Source organism: Lycorma delicatula, chromosome 1, assembly GCF_047948215.1.
Source record: "Lycorma delicatula isolate Av1 chromosome 1, ASM4794821v1, whole genome shotgun sequence".
In the NCBI taxonomy this organism is placed as follows: Eukaryota; Metazoa; Arthropoda; class Insecta; order Hemiptera; family Fulgoridae; genus Lycorma; species Lycorma delicatula.
The window spans coordinates 399,121,534-399,145,835 of NC_134455.1; the positions used below are offsets into that span (position 1 = coordinate 399,121,534).

A 24,302-nucleotide genomic window follows, 5' to 3' on the forward strand; every position below is an offset into this window, starting at 1 on the left:
AAACTATTTTTTTAATAAAAAAGAGTAGACAAGAAAATATAAACTGTGCAAAATTAAATGTTAAAAAAAAAGATATATCAGGTTGTAAAAATAAATTAAAACTGTCGAATCAAGTAAAAAAAAAAAAAGGTACATTTGCTATCATATTCTGTATTTATTATACATTTTACTTTTCTTCTTTTAAAAATAAAGGTTGTGATATCACTGAAATAAAATATCTTATCATATTAATATCAAATCATTACAGTAAAAAAAAAACTACTATTCATAGGATCAAAGGAGTCAAATTGACCAGGAAAAATCAAACGAAAACTGCAATTAAAAAACAGAAACATTTATTTAAAGTTCTCAATATTTCACATAAAATACAAAAGAAAAAATTTAACAGCACAAGAAGAACTGATAACACAGGAAAAAAAGAAATAAACGTGACTAGAGAAACATTTTCAATAGAGTAATATAACTGGAATATTCTTTTTAACAAAGGGTAAAAAAAAAATTCTCTAGACAATATTTAACATTAAATAACTTGTGCAAATGATATTGTAAATGTACAACTGCAGCGAGATCTAGTAAAAGAAAATATAACTTCAAAATTATTAAAAGGAACACAAGAATTATACATAAATATAAAAGAAAGTAATGAGAATAATAATATATGTGTATTGAAATATGATGATAGTCATATGAAATTTTTATTTAATAAGCATTAACTGAATATTTTTAAGAATAATAATTCAATATTAATGAAAAGAGAAGTTCTCATCATCAGTTCTCAACCGTACAAAATGTTCAAGATTAATCCACACAGTTAAATAGGTGTGGTTAGCACAAGTACTTCTTTCGTCCATTAAAAAACTAGAAATAAAAAAAAATTGTAGTTATCTTTATTAAAATAACAATAAATATAAATTCTAGGGTGTAATGAGAGAAATTAACTTCCTCCACATAAAATCCCAAGTTTTTATGATAACAACATCATTAAATAACTAAGATAGTCGAATAAAAAAATTTATATAAGCCAATAGAAATTATATTAATTTTTTAACTAAGCTCCTGTACAAATGTTTATAATCTATTATAAACACCTTTATATACAATATAGTAATAATAATAATAATATAAATATATTTTATATATAACAAATAAAAAATTTATAAATATATAAATAATGTATTAATGTACTTTTACTTTTCATAATAAATTATTATACAATTAACTGGCCCCCATACTTTTAACAGCTGCAATATTTCTTAATTTCTACTTTATTATATTCAAGGAGAACCGATTTTTTATTCAAACATAAGAGATCAATAGCAAAAATCTATTTTTATCATTTTTATTCAATTAAACTGTTTAAAATGTATGAAAGATAACATTAGCTTATAGTTACATAAATTCTTCCGTAGTTGATTTTCATTATATCTACTTATAGTTACAAAAATTTCAAACCTAACACAAATTATTATATGGATATAGTACATAAATCCCATAATACTTATTAATTTTTTTACGTAATGATCTTAAAATATATTACAACTGAATAAATATCAGCATTGATATTACATAGATTCTTTTTTCCCAAATAAAGAATCGTTCCACATAAATAATTAAATATGCGTACTCAAAATTGGTAAATGAAATTACACTAAATTCAAAATGCGAGGACCAGATTTAATTTAACTATTATTTTTTACATAAAATAAAAATAAAAAATGTTGCAATAAAATTTCATAATTGTGACTCACATAAGCAAAACTTTTAAGCATATCTTTATAAAACCATGCATTTAGTTCACAAAACTTTTTTTAAAAAAAAACAAAAAAAAAAACAACATATAGTCAAATTCCTGTAACTCGAAAATTTCTACCAACTCAAAATTTATTCTAATTCTTGATCATATTACAACATTATAAGTTATTGTTACTATATATGGGAATATAATTTCTTTAACAAAAATCCTACAAGTCAAAGTAAAAATCTGATTAGTTTAACATTAGGCCTATAATATTGATCTTATTTTCAGTTCAGAAATTTGAAACAAGCATGATTCACTTCCTGTACTATGCGATAATAAAAAAACGATGAATCAACATATAGTAAAAGAGGTAGCGAAATCTTTTCACGCCAGTATTCACCGGAACTTTTTTGTCGTAAGAAATGTCGGTCAATGTGTCTTTATAACAGTCTTAGCTCGTAAGTATAGTTTTCGTACATCTGTTTTGGTTTGTTTGCTACTGTAAACAAGGGTATTTTTATTCTTTCCTTACAACGATTTTTATGCGTTTTAATTTTTATTCAGTTTGGTTACTTGTTTTTACACTGTTCTTTTTTTTTAAAATGTCGAATAGAAATTTAAAAACACTCATTAGATGATAAAATAACGTTCATAATGGAAGTACACAAGGGAAAAAAGAAGAAAAACATGATCGCATTGGGATTCGGTATACCACCCATTACGCTTTACAAAAACCGTGAAGTAGGTCAAGTATTCTGACGTTGAAAAAGGCATTTCAAAGCGGTTTAAAAACAGTCGCAATCAAAATTTACCTATCAGTGGACCAATTTTGAAAAAGCCGACTCTTTGCAAGACAATTTAATTGTAAGATTTCAAAGCTAGTGTTTTGAGTTGACTTAATAAGTTTAGAGATAGGCATGGAATAATTTTTAAAAATGTTTGTGGTGAAAGTGCCAGTGCAAATGAAGATGTTTGTAATACGTGGATAAATAGTACACTAAAAGAAATTATGAGCATATATAACGAATCGGACATTTTTAACGCCGATGAAACTGGATTGTTTCACAAATGTTTAACTGACAAAAAACATTAACTTTTAAAGGTGATAAACAAGTAAAGACCACGTCACATTTCTTTTAGGTTCGAACATATCGGGGACAGAAAAGTTGAGACCTCTCTTAATTGGTAAATAAAAAAAAACCACGCTGTTTCGCTAACATTAAATCTTTGCTTATTCAGTACGATGCCAATAGAAAAGCGTGGGTTACTAGTGAAATCTTTGAAAAAAGTTTATTCAAACTGGATCATTATATCATTCGAAAAATAGAAAGTTTGTTCTGTTTATTGACAACTGCCAGACATATCCAAAATCATTTCCTCAGCAATTGTTATTAGTAAAATGCATTTTCTATCTACAACATGTTACCTCTAAACTCCAACCGATGCATCAGGGCATTATACAAAATTTAAAGCAAATATACAGGAAAAGGATTATAATGAAAACAGTTGAACGATGGTTGAAAAGAAACACAAATCAGAAATTAATCTTCTTCATTGTCTACGGTAAGTTAAAAATCTTGAAATGATGTGACAGAGTCAACAATTTTTAACAGTTTTAAAAAATCTGGATTTAAAAACCTACAACAAATTTGTCAGAATGTGAACAAACTAGCAGCAAAAACCTTTGATCTAGCAACAATAACAGTGATTGTAATGAATGGCAGTCAGTTACCGATGTTTTGCAAGTACCCAATGACATAACTTTTCGGGATTATGTTTCTATAGACGATTTGGTAGTAGCAGAATACCTTACTGATGGAGATATTGTAATCAATACGATTAACACAAAAGCAAATGAGAATGACACAATAGAAACTGATTCAGATAACACTGAGCCTGTTTGACGATTTGTTGAGTCAAAAGAAGATGTACCAGAATTGTTTTTTTCCGCAGTAACAGATATAGGGTAACGTAAATTTTTATTCCTACACATATTTATCAAATATAATTAACTCATACATAAAAACTTACGCTCTGTAAGTTTCAAAAGAAATGTCTTTTCAACATTTTTTTTTTAATTGATTTTAATTAAATTCAGTTTTTTATTTTTTTACTTGTCAATTATTCTTCACTTTTTATTTTATTAGAAAAACTTTAAGAACACAATCCTTGAATTTAAAACTGAACTGTTTTTTTATATACAACAATAATATTTCTTCTTCATAATAACTGTAGCCTTTTGTATCTTTCATTCATTTCTGATTTTTGTGCAATAAATTATCAATGAGAAAAAATGTGATTAATGTACAGTTTTTTCGTGTGTATTTATTAGCCTACATTTTGTTTAGTATCTTCCACGCTAATAGAATATTCTTTAGGTAAGTTTAACTTACCAACGTACTATATATACTTCTAACCAGTATTACATACGTTATACTGTATTTATAATGCTGAATCATATCATGTAATAATATTGCTGTGATATAATAAGACTGTATATGGAAAAAATGCAATATTTTCTTAAATAGTGCTGTACAATTTACATGAGTGAATTTACAGCGGGTAGTAATTTAATAAGTTTCTCTAACTTAATTTTCCATAAGTTGATTTTTTTTATTCCCTTGAGTATTTGAGTTATAGGAATTCCACTGTATATCTTTATGTAAATTTAATTAAAAAAAACTCTATAAGAAATAGGCAAATTTGATAAATTTAAAAAAGTAATTGTTTAGTATTTAATGTAACTTTTTTATGAAAAAAAAAAACCCTTAGTTGAACATAAAAGCAAAATTAACATGTAATAACACAGTATCTAGAAAACTTTAACACCTCAGTCAAAGTTAAATACAATTTGTGGGAGAACAAATTTTCACATAACTAACTTAAGCTTCACACTCTTAAAAAAAAGAAGAAGTTTATGTAGTGTATTAAGCTTACATTTTAATAAAACAATTAGTATGGCCTTCCTAATACAGCAGTATGAAACGGAAACATTAAAAAAATACACCTAACTTAAAAATTGGGTAATAATTTATAATTCTAATGCATAATTTCTTACTCAAAGCATATTTGGAAGACAAACAATCTGGAACCCAATAGACAAATCCAATATTAATTTTTTTCATAAATAAAAGCAAATTTAAAAAAAATTTTTTTTGAAAAGAAAGAAAAAACGAAGGGAGAAAACTGTCAATATAAACAGTCTGATTCAAAATTAAAAGAGTACTTTAATGAAAGGGAAAAACATAGTATATATGAGATGTGTTAAAAAAAACAAACGAGAATTTTGAAATTTCACAGGTTGTATTAATCTGATTCTCAGGATTTTTGGCTGTTGTATTGGTAAACATGTCTGAAAGGTATCTGTACATTTTTAACCATACTGGATGTTTAGTCTGTTGTCAGCTGTCTAAAGGATAACACGTGTTTTGGCACGATCAGTGATTTTTTATTTGTATAAATAATGGCTCAGAGAATTTGTATTAAATTTTGCTATAAGAATGGAATAAAAAGCAAGGGTTTACAAGCGGTCATAAACCCTTGAGTTTCCAAGAAGGTCGTGAAGACGTTGAAGATGATGTGAGCCTTAGATGCCCCAGCACATAAATTACCAACGAAAACATGGAAAAAATGAAAGAAATGATTAAGAATGATCACAGAATCAAATCAGAGAAGTCACTGATGATGTTGGAATATCAACTGGCTCATGCCATGAAATTTTATTAGATATTTTCGGAATGAAACATGTGACAATTTGTTCCAATACTGTTCAATTTAAAAAAAAAACAGCGGCGGAATGAAAGTTGCTCAGGGGTCGCTAAATGAAGTTAACAACGATGCAGAACTACTGAAACATGTCATAACAGGTGATGAAATATGGGTTTACAGATATGATGTTGAAACTAATGCTTAATTGTCCCAGTGAAGGCATTCTGGATCACTAAGACCGAAAAAAGCTTGACAAGTACAGTCGACTGTGAAGGTTATGCTCACCATGTTCTTAGATTTTAACGGCATAGTGCATCATCATGAGTTCTTCCCACACAGTCAACGATAAAGAGTATTACCTACAAGTTCAATACCATTTGCTTGAAGCAATCCGAAAAAAAAACTGCCTGAACTTATGGTGAAACAATTCATGGCTTTTGCACCATGATAATGTGCTTTCTCACATTTCATTGCTTGTTCGTCAATTTTTAGCCAAAAATAACACTGTAAAGATACCCCAGCTGCCATATTTGCCAGACAAGGCCAAAAATAAAGAGAACCTTAAAGGGCCGTTGTTTTATAAGCATATATGAGATTAAAAGCGAATAGCTGAAAGAGCTAAACACTATTACAAAGATCGAGTTCCAGAAGTGTTGCGGAGATGGAAATGCGCTGGCATAAGTGTATAATATCTAATTGGGACTATTTTGAAGGGGATAACATTAACGTGGACAAATAAATAGAATTCTTTCCAAAAAACAAAATTCTCGTTACTTTTTGAACACACCTCGTATATCAAATTAAAAAAATACATTCTGTTTTGCTTTAAAAAAAAAACAAGCCCTTACTAATTTTCTTTCTAGGAAGGAGTATCAAGTCTTTTCTCTAACACAACTCTTGACTGCTATCTTTTAGGTTGTGCTATTTAGTATATTAACTTGCACAAACTCATCTCATGACAAATTTTAGTAAAATAATCTTAAATTAATAATAAAAAAAAAAAAACAATATATTTCATTTTCAGTTCACCTTTTTAACGCAATAAGATGACACATATATTTTTATAACAATGGACTATTAATTTATACATTATAACACAAATAATGAAAAACAGCTGGGTTTGAGCTGATACAATACTGTTTTACACATATTGATCATAATATTTAATGAAAGGGAAAACATAATATATATATATATATATATATATATATATATATATGTGTGTGTGTGTAAAATTAAAAAAACATTTTCTGTTTTACATTATTTTAAACGCCTATTTTAAGAGAAAATGTAGATCATTAATATTTTTTAAAAATGCAGAATTTAAAAATATGAAATGACACTTTTATTTTGCTTAATAGAAAATGATTTCTTAGTAAACTAGTATAAAACTACAGGTTTAACTAGATATGCACTACTATTTTTTTTTAACTCTAATTATAACAGTTCAAACCGAGGTGTGTTTCTTTTATTAGTCAGACTATAATTACTGATAGTATTTAAGACAAATGTTACTTTCCATACATTACAAATGAATAAAAATAATAAAAAATTGTACAATTTAATGTAAATTAATATAAGAATAATAATACATTAAATCAGTTCTCCAGTTCTAGAAACATTGCAGCTGAAAAGAAATATTTCCCCCCCATTTGTTTGATTTATTTATTAATTTCAATATTAATAAATCTAAGGAAAGAGCACTTGGTGAGTGCAGCTGCTTATTTTTTTCTTTTTCTTTTTTTGTAAAAAAGCACATTTAAAACAATGCTGCATGAATGACCTAGATCGTAGTGAGACAGTTAATATAAATAGCATTTAACACTATATAAATCTGTGAAGATATTATATTACCGATAAAATATTATATTAAGTAATCTTATGTACATGAAAATATTATTGTCCATTTTAAGTTCTAGTTTTAAAGATACTTACATTAAAATACTTTTTACAAAATAAATCATTTTCCTTGCCAGAGGCATTAAAAAAAAAAAAAAAAATGTTGACTGACTGTATACAATTTACAATACAATGGGATGGTTGCTTAGATATTATAATAAATAAACTGTCTGCAACAGTAAAAACGGGTTTCTCACTTACACTAATGTTTAAAACAGAAAAGCAACCTTTCTTTTAACATTTTTAAAGAGTCGGGTTTTCAAATGTTGGACCCTTCAAAAGTAATATTTCATCGTATGATGAGTCTTGTTTCATATCTAACACTTGAAATTTCTTCAAGACAAGCATAGAGTAGAATTTCTGAGCGACCTAGAAAAAATAAAAACAATAATATATAATTTTATAAAACATACATTAATTTTTTTTTTAAAGAATGCAACAGTGAAATGTACAAACTGATACAACAAAACAAACATATACCAAAACAGTAACAATTTTGAACTGTCTGAAGTGGAAAGATGAAGTATGCCTTAAATGTAGTTGTTTTTACCTAAAAGAGGTTTTATCCTGTTTAACCTCCAGGAATCACCGCCAGTATTACTTCGGAGGATGAATGAGGATGATATATATGAGTGTAAGTGAAGTTTAGTCATGTACAGTCTCAGGTTGACCACTTCTGAGATGTGTGGTTAATTGAAACCCAACCACCAAAGAGCACTGTTACCCATGATGTAGTATTCAAATTCGTATAAAAGTAAGCGACTTTATTAGGATTTGAGTGTTGGAACTCTCCACTTCAAAATCAGCTTATTTGCGAAGATGCGTTCACCACTAGACCAATCTGGTAGGTAATCTACAAGAGGTTATCCAGAAGGTAAGTTCTGATGGACTATTAAAAAGGCCAAGAACACATTCATATAAAATTACTCTTTGAAATAATCTTACTCTATTTTTCTAAGGAATTTCCACGATTGCTGAGACCAGAAGTTGTATCTCTGTCACAGAACAATGCTGCATGTGCGAAACGTATTAACTGCAGTGTTGTGCAAATTAATCTGAGCACAAATGTTATTTAATAAAAAAGTAACTTTATTTAGAAAGAAAAATCATACCTGTACAATTTACGTATATCTATTAATAAATATGTCCTCCTTCATTCTTTAACATATACATGTTTGGCATAGATTCAACAAGTATGCTATACATTGTGTTTATCTCGACATCATAAAGCCATACCGATATTATTGCTTTAATCAAGTCAAGTTTTATAGTAAAATTGGTTTTTTGAATATTGCTCCAAAATTTTCAATCTGGTTTAAGTCTGGAGAGTTGACTGGCTTTGGGAGCACTTTATTTCATTCTTCAAAAATTTTCCCTACTTTTTACACAGTATGACATGTGCCAAATCTTGTTCAAACACTCCATTGCCTTGTGAGAATTTGTTTTGAAGTTGTTTACAACCCTTTCCTTCAGAATTTTGATATATCCATCACTTTTCAACACATCTACTGTAAGTAATGAACAAGGGCCTTCAAATGTGAAACAACCCCCAAACATTTTTTGGAGGGTTATCCAACAACAAATACGACATCAGATATGGGTGATGATGTAACTTTACCTGACGCTTTTCTAACATATGGGAATCCTTTGCCCCTAACATAAAAATGTGACACATGTAAATGTAACATTTTCCCAGTCTTATTTAGTCCAGATAGCATGTGCTTCGGCCCACAACAACCTTTTTTTTTACATATAGCTAGCATTTAAAAGCAACTTTTTCCTGGCCGGCGAGAGCTTTCTGACCAGCTGCAAGCCGGTGTGTAACAGCTGTCACATGTAAATCTGTCCCAGTGGTTGCTAATTTTCCATTTAAGTCTACAGCAGATAATTTTGAATCAAGTTTATTTTTTCTCACTAATAATTAACCATGTGTTTGAGTAGTTTTTCTTTTACAGCCACATTTGACTTTCCTTTGAGGTGAAAAGTATTTTCACCAAAAACTATTTATAACACGAAAATTGCTAAATAACCAAAGAACAATAACCTCATATTTCGCAGACAACTTAAAGTGTGTGGTCAAACAGTATAGCCACAACGTAGAAATAAACAAAAATTTCCTTCTTCCAATTAATTAGCATGTTACTGTATTGTTGACCTCCATGTCTTCATAGAATTGTAGTTGGGCAGCCAGTTTTAGACACAGGAACAGGCAATAGTCACTTGGCGCAAGATCCAGCCTTAACGAGGGATGATTGATATTGCGGTGGTAGCATGTGGGCAAGTGTTGTGAATCAACACAATACCCTGGGTAAATAAGGTACATCTTTCTTTTAGATCTCATGGCACAATTTTTCACCATTTTGCAATAGACATTATCATCGATTGTGCAGCCTAGAGACAAGAAATTGATAAAAAATTTTTCTGATAAAAAATTGACAAGAAATTTTTCTCTTTCTTCCAAAGAGAAAAATACCGGTTTGCATTTTGTCTTTCTAAGTTGACAAAATGAGTATTCATTCCGTAGATTGTCATTAAGTTTCAGGTGTTATGTACAGCACCCATGTGAATGAGGGTATATTCACACATGTAAATACATACCCGTATTACATAGAATCCCCAGCGACTACACAATTCAATACGTCATTGCCTTATTCTCTGTAAAAAGTAAAAAATTCCAATGTGGTACCCAATAGTTTGATTTTTTGTAAGCATTTTAGATATCCAGCATGCAGTTTCCAATAATTCAATTTCTCCCACACAATTTTGTGTAGAAGTGATCGTGAAATTTTGAAAAGCACACGGAAAGAGATGTGATGGTGAATAAACCATTCTCTTTAATCTTGTCATCAATTTCATGCTTTGTGGCAAGATTGTTGCTGGTTCCATTAATTATTGATAACATTATTGCATCCATCTTTGTACAATGCAAGCATTCATTGCATTTCTTCCATAAACACTGCAAATCTGATGGTGAATTTCAACCGGTTTAACGTTCCTTCAATTCAAGAAACTAATCAAGACTGAATTTCACACACAATGGGTATCTCAATTTTTAAAAACCTATTTTAACATACACTAAAAACCGTACAAACTAGATAACTGAATAAGAATGACATCAATCATTTCCTAACATATCAGATTACTCGGCAAGCATGCATAGGATTGTGATTGTAGAGCTGCAACGTTTCAAAACAGAGCTTACTTTCTGGATACGTCTAATGTATTCAAATAATAATCAACATTGGACAAAACTTTTCAATATTTTATATTCATTAAATTCATCTTAGTAAAATATTAACTTGTTGAATATAAAAAAATCATTAATCTCTGTAAGGGCACCTGGTACCTAGTATTTTTTTTAAATCACTTTTTTGCATTTTTGCTTATTTCAAAAGTTATTTTATGCATACAAAACAATAAAATAAGCAAAAATATAATATTTAGTGGCAAAATTGGGTTTTTTGTTAAATACTACTCGCTGAAAAATCTGAAGTTTGAATTTTTTTACAGATTTGTTTTTTGTTGGCATTGCCTAGTTATTATGAAAGGGAAATTTAGTGTTTATACAAGAAAATTTAGTCAATTTTGGTCATATTCAGAAGCACATGGGCTCACAATTGCGAAATCTCCGCAGAGACTTGAAGAATGTTTTGTTAGAAGATGGTAAAAAAATTTCACAAAGTGTCAACTGACAGATAAACTTATCACTGAAATTCAGGGCTACTGTGGTACTGCTGTAAGAAGAAATACACATAGTATAAAAGACATGAAGCGTGCAAATATCGGCTATTTATTTTCACAAAATCTTGAGAGATGAAAACCCTTCACAAGGACTTTGTCCGTGGAACATGATGGACTATCACCGAATAAAAAGTGCTGATAAGGAAACAAAAATAGTTTATTAACATATTAAACTATGAAAAACAGAAAAAGTACTTGACCAGAATATAAGTTGAGGAGAAGAAAGAAAACCCAGACAATGCAGATTATGGTGCTGGGATGCATTGAATCGCATAAATGATGTTTTTAATCTGAAAATTGCATGTTTATTTTTTAATAAAAGACCCGTTCTCATGAACTGCTTAAAGTAGGAAAATGAAATTTTTACACTGTTTGCGTATGCAAGACACAACTACATAGTTTTTTAAGACATGATGATTTATATTTTCTAAGATAACACAACTTTTCATATAAAAAAATAGGAAAATTGATTAAAAATTCTAAGTGAACAAATTTTTGTAGTATAAGTATGAAAAACTCAGTAGCTAAAAGAAAGACCTTAAAACAACTGTGCAAATTTCTCTGCTGAATTCCTAATGTGTTCTGAGATAACGGGTCTTGAAGTTAGAAAAAATAACATTACTGAGATCAAGGTAGCAGGCGTCCTTAAAAAAACAAAATAAACACGATTACTGGTTCTTTAAAAAAAAAAAAAACAAAACAATAAATTACAGAAACCAACAACAAACAAATATGCACACAATTAACTACTGACAGTAAATGACTAAACATTATTTAAAACGGTTGTACATTATGAAGGCTCAAGAGTTTCTTCAATGAAAAAAAAAAAGTTTAGCTAAAAAAGTGAAGTGTGGACTAAACAGCAGTCATAGAGAATTTTCAAAACAGTTAGCAAAATTAAATTTTATGATCATTTTAATGACTGTTTTTATTTCCTCTAGAAATTAATTTCTGAAAACGTTATCACATTACTGTATGATAATTGATATAAGAGGTCTATAAATAAAGTAATGAAACTAGTTTTTTGACAGTTAAAATAGCAACACTGTGAAGTTATTAATAACATATAGGTATATGAATAGCTGATATACATTAGGAATTAATATTTTTAGTCTATTGTTGCCACGTGAGATGTAAACAAAGTTTCTGTGAAACGAGTTTTTGCTGTTACAAAAATGAGTAATACTAATTATGAATTATGAGCAATGTTGTGCAGTCAAGTTTTGTGTTAAACTCTGTGAGAATACTACTGAAATTTTTTTAAAATTGAAGAGAGCGAATGAAGATGACACTCTATCATGAGTCCAAGTTTTTAGGTGGTTTAAATCATTTAAAAAGGCCGGAAATCAGTTGTGGATGATCCACGCTCTGGAACACTGTTAACATCAAAGAGCGACGACAATGTTGAGCGAATCAGAGACTCGATATGGTACGGCCAGCAATTAACTGCCAGAATGACTTCAGAACAATTGAATTTGAACCGTACCACAGCCCATAAAATTTTGACAAAGAATTGGACACAAAAAAAGTGTGCAAAATTGGTCCCAAAAAACCTCACTATTGAACATAAAAACAACAGGGTGGAGTGTGCTGCGATCTTCTAGGGTGAATTGAAACCGGTCCTGATTTATTAAAAAATGTTATCACTGATGATAAATCTTGGATATTTGAATACGACACACAAACAAAACGCCACAGCAAGGAATGGCACACTTCAAACTCACCACGTCCCAAAAAAGTAAAAATGGACAAATCAAAATGATGCTAATTTGTTTCTTCGATAGTAATGGCATTGTTCATAAGGAGTTTTTGCCCGCAGGACAGACTGTAAATCAATATCTTTATTGAGAAATTCCTGAAAGACTGTGGAAAAGAGTTGCTTAAATGAGACCAGCCATCAAAGATAACTGGATGCTGCATCATGACTATGCTCCTTATCACATGGCACTCTCAATTAATGAGTTTTTTGGCAAAGAAAAACATTCCTGACTTTTCCTGTTTCAGACTTAAAAAAAAAAAACACCTCAAAGGACACCATTTTGGAGTAGTAGAAGACATAAAAAAAAAATGTAACTGACCAACTGAAGGATATTCTGGTTTCTGAGTTCCAACACTATTATGAAGAGTGGGAAAACCATTTGAAGTGTGGCTTTCCCAGGGAACTAATTCGAAGGTGACAGAGTCCATGTATAATTGGATTGTAAATAAAAAGGTTTTCTGAACCAGTCCCATTACTTTATTTACAACCTCATATGTAAATTGCAAATCTATAAATGAAATAGTATTTTATTGAAATTAATCGTTTTAAGATTCATATTATTCCTCTGTACTGTTAAATTATATTTTAAATTCTATTAACATAAACCACCTAGTAAAGAATATTGATGTAAGACAAACCTTACCTCAATATTTTATAATAGAATCATCTTGTTATTGTACAAAGTATTATATTACTTATTGCTCAATTACAAACTAAAATTAATTTATGGCATCACAATTTTAAATATATTAAATTGATATGGTATCAATGTTTAAAAATATTTTAAACTGACATTTTTTACTTCTATAACTGCAATGGACAAACAATGGTGTCCACTGCATATCAAGCAAGTTAAGTACAGCACAGACCAGTAGCATTTTTGCACCTATAAGCTGCACAAAATATCAATTTTAATAGATTATTTGGAGGTAGACTATTATCTGTTCTACATTTTTCCACACCAACTGTTCTGGAAGTTGTACCAATGAATATAAAATATCTTACTTTTTGTTTTATTGAACAAAAATGCTTTGTTTTTTATTCTTTTACCCAAACAGGTCTGAAACGGAAAATACTCTCTTTTATCATAGAGTACACCAAGGGGTGATGATCCAAATTTTGTATGTATGATTTAGTCCTGAATTTGATACAGTAATTTACCTCATAATACTGAAATACGTTTAATTTTAGATTCAAACATTTTCTTTTGTCTTTTTTAAAATTCTTCAGATCAATTGTTAGCTCTTTCCTATTTTCTAAATAATTTCTTTTGAATTTGTCTTTACTTCTATTAAAGTTTAGCTTTAGTACAAGCAAACTTGCTGATAGTTGTAGTATAATCCAGAGATAAAACATTGAAGTTTGCAAAGTGTTCACAGGGATCATAAAAATAAAAATAAAAGTTTGCACATCAAAATCAAAAGTGAAGTACATGATTATATGCTTTTTTCAATTTGAAGGGAATCATTCAAAAAGAGTGGGTACTTCCTAGAACATCAACACTTTCGTAACATATATCAAAAGTAATTCTTGTGGCAGAAATGGCAATTAATGAGGTAAAATATAATAATTAAATATTACAGTAATCATACCTGCTTTCTGTTATTACGGTGCGTTAAGTCAGAAAGATAAAGTTTATCAGTGTGTTGCATCTTGGTCTTAACTAAATGGTAGAAATGTGCAGCTCTTTTGTTTAGCACTCTCTCTTCAAACTGCTCATATGTTTCATCAGTAGCTTGTTCTTCAGCCTAGATATCACCAAAATAATTTATAAAAACCTTGTATAAAACTGTTATAAAATTACTAAGACTAAAATGAAAATGTTACTCCTTTATTCTTTGGTATGCATTCTAAAATGCTTTCCCAATAAAAACTGTTTTAGTCGATGTATTAGCTGTATGGTGTGCCTATGTATGGCATGCCTCTGCAGCTAGGCTGTCCCGGTGGGTTGCCTGGTGGGTAGTGTCTTGGAATGCTATTATTAGGTGTCCAAAATTGATTACTTCTTGTATAAATTTTTTTTTTTAAATGATGAAAATTTATCAAGAAAAAACGAAAAAAGGGTTTGCCATTGTTCAGTTAAGCATTCTTCCTCATTAGGAAATAAGTTTTAGGATGGGTTACCATTATTGCACTTTCTAAAACGAAAATAACTTCAAAACAAAATATCTGCTTGAATTTTCAAACTCGCAAATTATCATAATACGAAACTATTTTCCAACAAAATATCAATGGATAATCAAAGTATTTTCAGTATCTATTTATTTTTATCAAAAATAGTTGTGTTTTAAGATCTGTTATGATACTGAATGAATTAATTACAGTTTAAAATTTATTAATTTATTTTATAATTACGATTTTTAGATGGGCAGTACGTTCTGTTATGTAAGCATGTTCTTTCTTTATGTTCTATTTGTTGGTGTTGCTTCTTCTTCTTATTATTATAAACATTTAAAACAAATAATAAATCATATGATTTTTTGACAAGCTGTATGTTCGATCATGTAAGGATGTTCTCAGTTAAGGGGGATAAGCGCGGGCGCGCACACATATGCCCTTTAGTAGGGTAAGATTTTTAAAAATATTTAAACTGAAAGAGCAGACTCATTTAGATCTTTGTATTTGTCATTTATAATGATCACAATAAATGTGTTAATGAGAATGTAACAAGAAAAACAAAAAAAATTTAAGAATAAATTCAGAATTTAATAAAATTACTATAGACCAATATAACATCTATGCTTTAAAAGGTGTTCCTTACACAAATTATTTTTATCATGTGAAATAGTGAAACAATTAAACACGTAAAAGAAGATGAAAATTTAATAATAGTTGGAGATTGGAATGCAAGCATTGGAAAAGGCAAGGAAGGAAATATAGTGGGTGAATACGGGCTGGGCAAAAGGAATGAAAGAGGGGACCGATTTATAGAGTTTTGCACGAGGTATAATTTAGTAATTGCCAACACCCAATTTAAAAATCATAATAGAAGAATATACACTTGGAAAAAGCCAGGCGATGATTATATCATGGTTAAGCAAAGATTTAGAAATCAACTCGCTGACGGCAAAACTTACCCTGGAGCAGACATTGATAGCGACCATAATTTGGTGATAATGAAATGTAGATTGGGATTTAAAAACCTGAAGAAAAGGTGTCAGATGAATCGGTGGAATTTAGAGAAGCTTGAGGAAGAGGAGGTAAAGAAGATTTTTGAGGAGGACACATCGCAAGAGGTCTGAGTAAAAAAGATAAGGTAGAAAATGTAGAAGAGAATGGGAGAATGTTAGAAAGGAAATTCTTAAATCAGCAGAAGCAAACTTAGGCGGAATAAAGAGAACTGGTAGAAAACCTTGGGTTTCAGACGATATATTGCAGCTGATGGATGAACGTAGAAAATATAAGAATGCTAGTGATAAAGAAAGTAAAAGGAACTATCGGCAATTAAGAAATGCTATACACAGGAAGTGCAAACTGGTGAAAGAAGAGTGGATTAAAGAAAAGTGTTCAGAAGTGGAAAGAGAAATGAACATTGGTAAAATAGACGGAGCATACAGGAAAGTTAAGGAAAATTTTGGGGTACATATATTAAAATCTAATAATGTGTTAAACAAAGATGGTACACCAATATATAATACGAAAGGTAAAGTTGATAGATGGGGTGGAATATATTGAAGAGTTATACGGAGGAAATGAATTAGAAAATGGTGTTATAGAGGAAGAAGAGGAAGTTGAGGAGGATGAAATGGGAGAAACAATACTGAGATCTGAATTTAAGAGAGCATTAAAAGATTTAAATGGCAGAAAGGCTCCTGGAATAGACGGAATACCTGTAGAATTACTGCGCAGTGCAGGTGAGGAAGCGATTGATAGATTATACAAACTGGTGTGTAATATTTATGAAACAGAGGAATTTCCGTCAGACTTCAAAAAAAGTGTTATAGTCATAAAAGTGTTATAGTTATGATGTTATAGGAGGAGAAAAGATTACGGAGGTAGAAGAATTTTGTTATTTGGGAAGTAGAATTACTAAAGATGGACGAAGCAGGAGCGATATAAAATGCCGAATAGCACAAGCTAAACGTGCCTTCAGTAAGAAATATAATTTGTTTACATCAAAATTAATTTAAATGTCAGGAAAAGGTTTTTGAAAGTGTATGTTTGGAGTGTCGCTTTATATGGAAGTGAAACTTGGACGATTGGAGTATCTGAGAAGAAAAGATTAGAAGCTTTTGAAATGCGGTGCTATAGGAGAATGTTAAAAATCAGATGGGTGGATAAAGTGACAAATGAAGAGGTATTGTGGCAAAAAGATGAAGAAAGAAGCATTTGGAAAAATATAGTTAAAAGAAGAGACAGACTTATAGGCCACATACTAAGGGATCCTGGAATAGTCGCTTTGATATTGGAAGGACAGGTAGAAGGAAAAAATTGTGTAGGCCACGTTTGGAATATGTAAAACTATTTGTTAGGGATGTAGGATGTAGAGGGTATACTGAAATGAAACGACTAGCACTAGATAGGGAATCTTGGAGAGCTGCATCAAACCAGTCAAATGACTGAAGACAAAAAAAAGTGAAATATAATAAACAAAACATAATAAATAAAATATTAATTTCTAATAAATATGTGAGTGTGTAATTATGAATAATTTTTGAAATCAACACCCACAAAATAAACATCATACCTTTTTTCTATGCAATAGATGATACTCAAGCTAAGATTCCTGTTTCACCAATTACATATCACGTAAATTAAAGAAATCACACTTCCACAATTAGGATAACCGATGATCACAAAAAAGATTATCATTCTTAAAAAATAATTATTATTAAAAATTATCAAACTAATTCCTTTTTCTTTTTTTTTGACAAGAATTCATTGAGTTATAATTTTTTACTTCAGATTTATCTTTTTACTTAAATAACTAATATCACAAATTAAAATCTACGTTGAAGAAATTAATACATACTGGACCGACAGAGACAGGCAATTCATAGTCTTCATTCCACGGTGTTGCTTGCCCTTTTTCAGAAATTGCTCCTGGAGTCATTGCTGGAGGATGCTGCTCATCATAACCCATGTTTGCCATCAATGTATTTTCCTGTAACACGCAAACAATATCACTGGTCATCATGATTTAATTAAAAAATAAAAAAAACATTAAACTTAAACGGTTTGAACATTTTTATTTGATCGTTGCAAATTTTTTAAAGCAAATTTTATTGGCTTTACATAAAACGTAGTATTATTAACATAGTTTAGAATTTTTATTGATCTGACAAATTAAACGTTCTAAGATGTTTAATTAATACTCCATAAATGGCTAAATTCCTAATAAAAACATACTACAAATAATCCGATACCTGATCATAACCCATGTTCTCCAAATACGGTTGTTGTAGTGGAGGTGGTTGTGGCTCAGGCGATGCCACCGCAACTGGAGCTGGTGTCAGTGCCGGTGCCGGTGCTGGTGTTGGTGGCATTGGAGTAGGAGCAGGAGCTGGAGTAGGAGGAGCAGCTTGCATTACTGGAGAAGGTTCTGTATGAGGAATCATTGGTGTCGCTGGTTGTTCTAGTAAAGAGCTGACCTAGAAACACAAAATGATAATTTGTATTAAAATATTTCTTTATAAATAGAAAAAAAAAGTTAATTTTCTATTTAAACATCATCTATATCCAGAACATATTTAAGAGAATACTAACTATAAGTAAATAAAAATCAGAACTAATATATAGGTAATTAATAAAACTAATACAGCTTAAAACACTGAAACAATTTGTTCCACATGAATACCTCTTTAACAGCTGCATTTCTTAGACATTAAGAAAGATTTATAAAGGTATTCCATAATAGGGAAAGCAATGCAATTAAAACAAACAGTGTATAACATTTTGCTACTATTTTTTCCATATACTTTTTTAATGTACTGTACAAGAGATTAAACGGTTCAAATAATTTAAATTCAATGCTTTTTGCCAGTCTTAGCAAAAGCCCATAAGAATATTAGTTTCAGATATATAAACCGTAATTTCTGATTATGCATCACTATTAACAGATGGTAAAAAGCTATAACAAATATTTTTTAACGTAAATTGGTCATTATAGTGAATTTTTTATTCCAGGAAATGAAGAGCAAGAACTGAAAGGGTAGGGCAAAAAGAATTACACTTCTGGGTTGGTATGAATTGTTTAGGGTGGCAGCAGCCACAAAACTTGTTATGAAAGATGTGTCACGGGAAAAGTATACAGGGTTATCATAAAAGAATGGTGCGATTTCAGTAATTCATAGGAAGATTGTAGGGAAATTTCTAGATGTTATATTGGTATCCCTGAAAGCCTCCAACCCAAAAGTTTGTTTATCAGCAGTTGTAACCGCAACGTCAGTTCTTGTGTTGTTGTTGCGGTTAGTTTAGTGAGTTACTATGTTCTTGGATAAGACAAAGCAAAGTGTGTTTTATTGATGGCCGAATTAAAATCTGTAATTTTAGTTCAACGTGCGTTTCGACGTGAATTTGGAGGAGATCCACCACACAAAAATAACATAACACGGTTCAAACGATTTGAAGAAACCGGATCGGTTAAGAAACAGAAATCAACCGGCAGACCAAGTGTACCAGACTAAACGGTTGAACTAATTAGACAATCAGCAATTAGAAGTCCTGGGAAGTCCATCCCCCGTCGAATTAGGTATTCCAAAATACAGTTCACAAAATTTTACATAAAAAACTGAAATTACACGCTTATAAAATTCAGATATTGCAGGAATTGAAACCCGATGATGGTGTAAAACGTTACAATTTCGCTGTTGAAATGTCGGACAGAATAACTGAAAACTAATAATTTTTAGAAGATATAATTTTTACGGATGAAGCTACATTCTATGTGAATGGATGTGTTAACAGACACAATTCACGAATATGGGGCTCTCAAAACCCACACGCAATTATTGAGAAACAACACGATTCACCTAAAGTTAATGTTTGGTGTGCTGTGATGAAAAAACTTATAATAGGGCCTTTCTTCTTTGCTGAAAAAACAATTAATGGAGTTGCGTATCTTGACATGTTAACCGATTATTGCTTTCCTCAGCCGGATGAACGCGAAAACATTCATCAACTTCATTTCCAACAAGATGGTGCTCCCTGCACTTTAATGCGTTGGTCATGGACCCATACTTTGGCCTCCAAGGAATTCAGACCTGACACCTTGCGATTTTTTCTTGTAAGGGTACATCAAAAGTGTTGTTTTTACACAAAAAAATTCGCGACCTAAACCGGTTAAAAAACAGGATTAATGAAGCAATGACAACCATTAACGAAGAAATGTTAACTAATGTTTGGAGAGAAGTTGAGTATCGTTTGAACATTTGTTGAGCGACTAAGGGCGCACATATTGAAATTTATTAATTATGTAAAAAAATGTTTGAGACGACAAATTTGAAAAATAAAAAACATAAACTGTAAGTAATTCTCTTTTAATTTAAATCATGTTCAAAATCGCACCATTCTTTTATGATAACCCCGTATAATGTACATGCAATATATAATTCATTTTTACTGTTACTTTAACATTCTTTAGTCAATCAAACAAACATGAGTAACTTTCATTAGCAAAGCAACACTTGATCTGCAGTACAATGCCTTAATGCTTACTATTTGTAGGACATACGTAACATTAAGACATTTTTTGAGGCAAGGAAACTTTAATTATTAACTTCTTTTCCAAATGTATAAATTAATTTTTTTTAAACATATAATTTAATGTATAATTTATTGGTACAGGTACTTAAACAACTAAAATAAAAAATGTGCAAAATGTCATTTAAAACTGAAAAGGCTTAACTTATACACACTTGCAGATGTAAAATAATAATAATATTATGTAATGTACAAAAATATGTCTTTGAAAATGCACTTCCTTGTCTCTGCACTCATAATGATTTAAAAATTTTGCAAGTTAATTTTGATACATTGTTGTTTGATAGATACATATCTACTTGTTTTGTATGTTGGAATATTACAGACAGTAATATTAAACTCAAAAAAATTATTTAGGATGTGGACTCTTTCTGACTTTTCATTCTAAAAGGTCCATTCTAAGTACATAAAAGGTTCAAGCAGAAAAGCATCATATTTATAAGTCGACGTATACTTTACTGAAATGCATATGTAATAGTTAATGGAGCTTAATTTGAGTTTACGATCCACAGATATTGCACTTTTTTTTTATTTTATCCAATGAACATTTATCATTCTCACCAAATTAAATCAATTTTATACGATAACAAATTATATTAAATTTATGAAGTTACATAAGAAACTTTCTGCACAGGTATTAGATTTATTTAATTTTTGTAGTCTGTGTGTTTGGTTTTTGCTATATACTGTTATTTTTAAGTGTGATCATTTAATATAAATTTTTTAGATGCATCTTACATCAACAAAAACAGCCTAAAATTAGAATGCTCCATAATCATTTTTAATCACTCAATTTCTAATCATGGCACACAATGTGAAATGAGTTTAACCTCTGTCAATTCAAGTATCAGCCTTAAAAAGAGATTGGCTCTGTCGTCATGAAGAAAACGAAAGTGCGATAAAAAAAGTTTATTGCTAAAAAAGATGTCTTGCTGGATAAGTTATCTAAAGTTGATTCTGAAAAACAAATTTGTGATTATTAAAAGGAAATGGCTGGCTTCAGTGTTGTAATTAATTCAACTGAACGAGGATTGACTGAACAAGCTCAGAAAGCAAGACATCTGTTGAAAAAGCAGCTCCTAACAGAAAGTATGAAAAAAAAGACAGCTACGGACTAAAAAATATGTAAATGAGACTTTCAAAGATGGTCAAAAGTGATTTCTCTGAAATGTGAGAACACATTTCATTGCGGAAAGGAAACATCTGCCCTTCCAAACATACTGAAGCATCTGAAATTTTTTTTTTGAAAAACAGAGTTCTGCATTTTGTTTAAAGAAAAATTGGTTGTTCCAGCAAGAACTGGCTCTCAAAAGCAGAAAAAATCTCACAAGTCACAATAATACCGGTTTTATAGCCTAGCCACGAAAACTTCCTGATCTTAACCCTACAAAGAATTTGTGCCATATACAAGAGGGAAATGAGAAAGCTAGACTGTATCATAATGGAGGAAAAAAAATTAAGAGTGCCATTGATTTATAATTTCAGGATGAAAAATTTAAAGAAAGATACGTAAAACTAATTCAATCTATGCTAAAAAGAGCGACAGTGTGGTAAAATATTAATGGGCATATTTCATACTAACAAAAGTGTCCGGTGTAAACTCATTTAAGTAAATTATTAAAAATCTATTAATATTTTACAAGCGCTTGCAGTTTGAAATATAAGGCTATTTTAAATGATTGGATTAGAACATTTATAATTGATTTATGTTAAGTTTGCGCGTCAAGAACACATCATCACAGACCGCATCTCACAACTGGCGGGATTTTCGATTGCAGTACACATTTCAAATTTGTATATAAAAAAAACGGGCAGTGCGGAGATGTTCCCGTTATCACGGGTGGACACTGACTCGAGCACGAGCACGAGCACACCAATATATACGCGTGCGCCTGGCAGCGTCAGGTAGAAACATTCCTTACTTTCTGAATAGCCCTCGTATAATTTATCTGAATGTAATAGGTTAAATTATTTAGCTTTTTTTTGCACTTATTAAAAACCACGTTATAGTAGGCAGTATAAAATTTAATAATGAAACAAATATTATGCACAAACAAGCGTGCCCTTTTTGCAAACGCCTTATCTTTCTAAAAGCTTTTCGTACGTTTAATTGGGCTGCAAACTTAATTTTCAGCAAACAGACTGCTATAAACATCTGAAGGTATCATTACATTTTAATATCCTATGTATTACATTCCAATTATTTCATAATCATCAGTATTTAAATTAAAAAAATACAGTTAGATTTAAATATACCAACTCTTCTGCTAAGCGAAACTATCCCAGCAGAATTCCTTCAAGGCTCTTAGAAATATTATGACATAAATACTACCATGATAAATGGATGGTAGAAGAAATAACTATTTTACTATAAATCTGTTTACATACAGGATAATCAAAAAAGGTTGCAGCAATTTAAAAATTCATATTTCAGAAACCATTAGAGATAATCAAACAAGTACTTCTTTAAAAAATTCACCAAAGTTTTTTTACTTACCTTAAACCTACGAATTTCCCTACACATGTTGAATTCGTAAGTAAAATACTTAATAACATTGATGATGAACAAACATTTTTAAAAGGTGTTAAGTTTGAGGATGAAGCAACTTTCCATGTCAGTGGTTGTGTTAATCGGCATAATTGCAGGATATGGGGATCTCAGCAACCCGATGAAATTATTGAGATTCCTCAGAAATAAACATGTGGTGCGGTTTGATGTCCGATCGTGTGACTGGCCCATTCTTTTTTCATAAGCCTTCTATTACAGGAAATGTTTATTTAAGACATGCTACAAACTGTACATTTTCCCACAAGTTAACCAAATTGAACAAGAATGTAATGTTTCAACAAGATGGTGTGTCCCCACATTTTAGCCTAGGCATTCAACAAAGGATTCTGTAATCATTGGAAATGTATGGCCGGATCTGTGCTTTCGCCTCTGAGAAGCCCAGATTTGACACCCTAGACTTTTTTCTATGGAGATATATTAAAAACATTATCTACAGTGAAAAAATCAGCGATATACAACATTTAAGACAATGGATCACTAGCGAACCTGGGAGAAGTCTATTATTGGCTGGATGTTTGCAAAGCGACCAACAGAGCTCAGATTGAAACATTCTCAGTTATGTAATAAAACTTTTTGAGTTGGTGAAATATAAAAGAAAAAATACTCGTTTGATCTTTAGTAGTGTCAGAGATATAGTTTTTTTAAATTGCTGCAACCTTTTTTGATGATCCTGTGTAAAATATACAGTTATGATACTTTCATAATAATCAAATGGTAGTAATGTGTACTTGCATTATTATAAAAATCAGATTCATAAAAAAAGGCTCGTTATTTTCTCCTAAACATTATTTTGAAAATTATAGCAAACTTTTACCTAAATATTAGCAATTCCAATATCTAAGTTACACATAATACATATACACATATTTCATTCTTTTGTGTTTTTTTTTTGTCAGTCACTTCAGTGGTTTGATGCAGCCCTCCAAGATTCCCTATGTAGTGTTAGTAGTTTCATTTCGGTATATCCCCTACATCCTTAATAATTTGTTTTACATTTTCCAAACGTTGCCTGCCTGCAAAATGTTTTCCTTCTAACTGTCCCTACAATATTAAAGTGACTATTCCAGGATGCCTTAATATGTGGCCTATAAGTCTGTTTCTTCTTTTAACTATATTTTTCCAAATGCTTCTTTCTTCATCAATTTGCCACAACACCACTTCTTCATTTGTCACTTTATCCACCCATC

The 24,302-nt window shown here is 30.4% G+C and overlaps 1 protein-coding gene across 2 annotated transcripts in view; it reads right to left on the reverse strand.

Moving 5' to 3' along the window:
- Nucleotides 1-6,683: 6,683 nt before the first annotated feature.
- vtd (RAD21 cohesin complex component verthandi) overlaps nucleotides 6,684-24,302 on the reverse strand; it is a 76,333-nt gene continuing 58,714 nt past the window's right edge. For both annotated transcript variants that reach the window (XM_075353950.1, XM_075353949.1), the window contains exons 11-14: nucleotides 18,212-18,436; nucleotides 17,818-17,949; nucleotides 14,438-14,593; nucleotides 6,684-7,714 (exon numbers count right to left, since the gene is read on the reverse strand). In XM_075353950.1, the coding sequence (XP_075210065.1) occupies nucleotides 7,589-7,714; nucleotides 14,438-14,593; nucleotides 17,818-17,949; nucleotides 18,212-18,436 (639 nt within the window). In that variant the 3' untranslated portion in view covers nucleotides 6,684-7,588. The remainder of the gene's footprint in view (nucleotides 7,715-14,437; nucleotides 14,594-17,817; nucleotides 17,950-18,211; nucleotides 18,437-24,302) is intronic.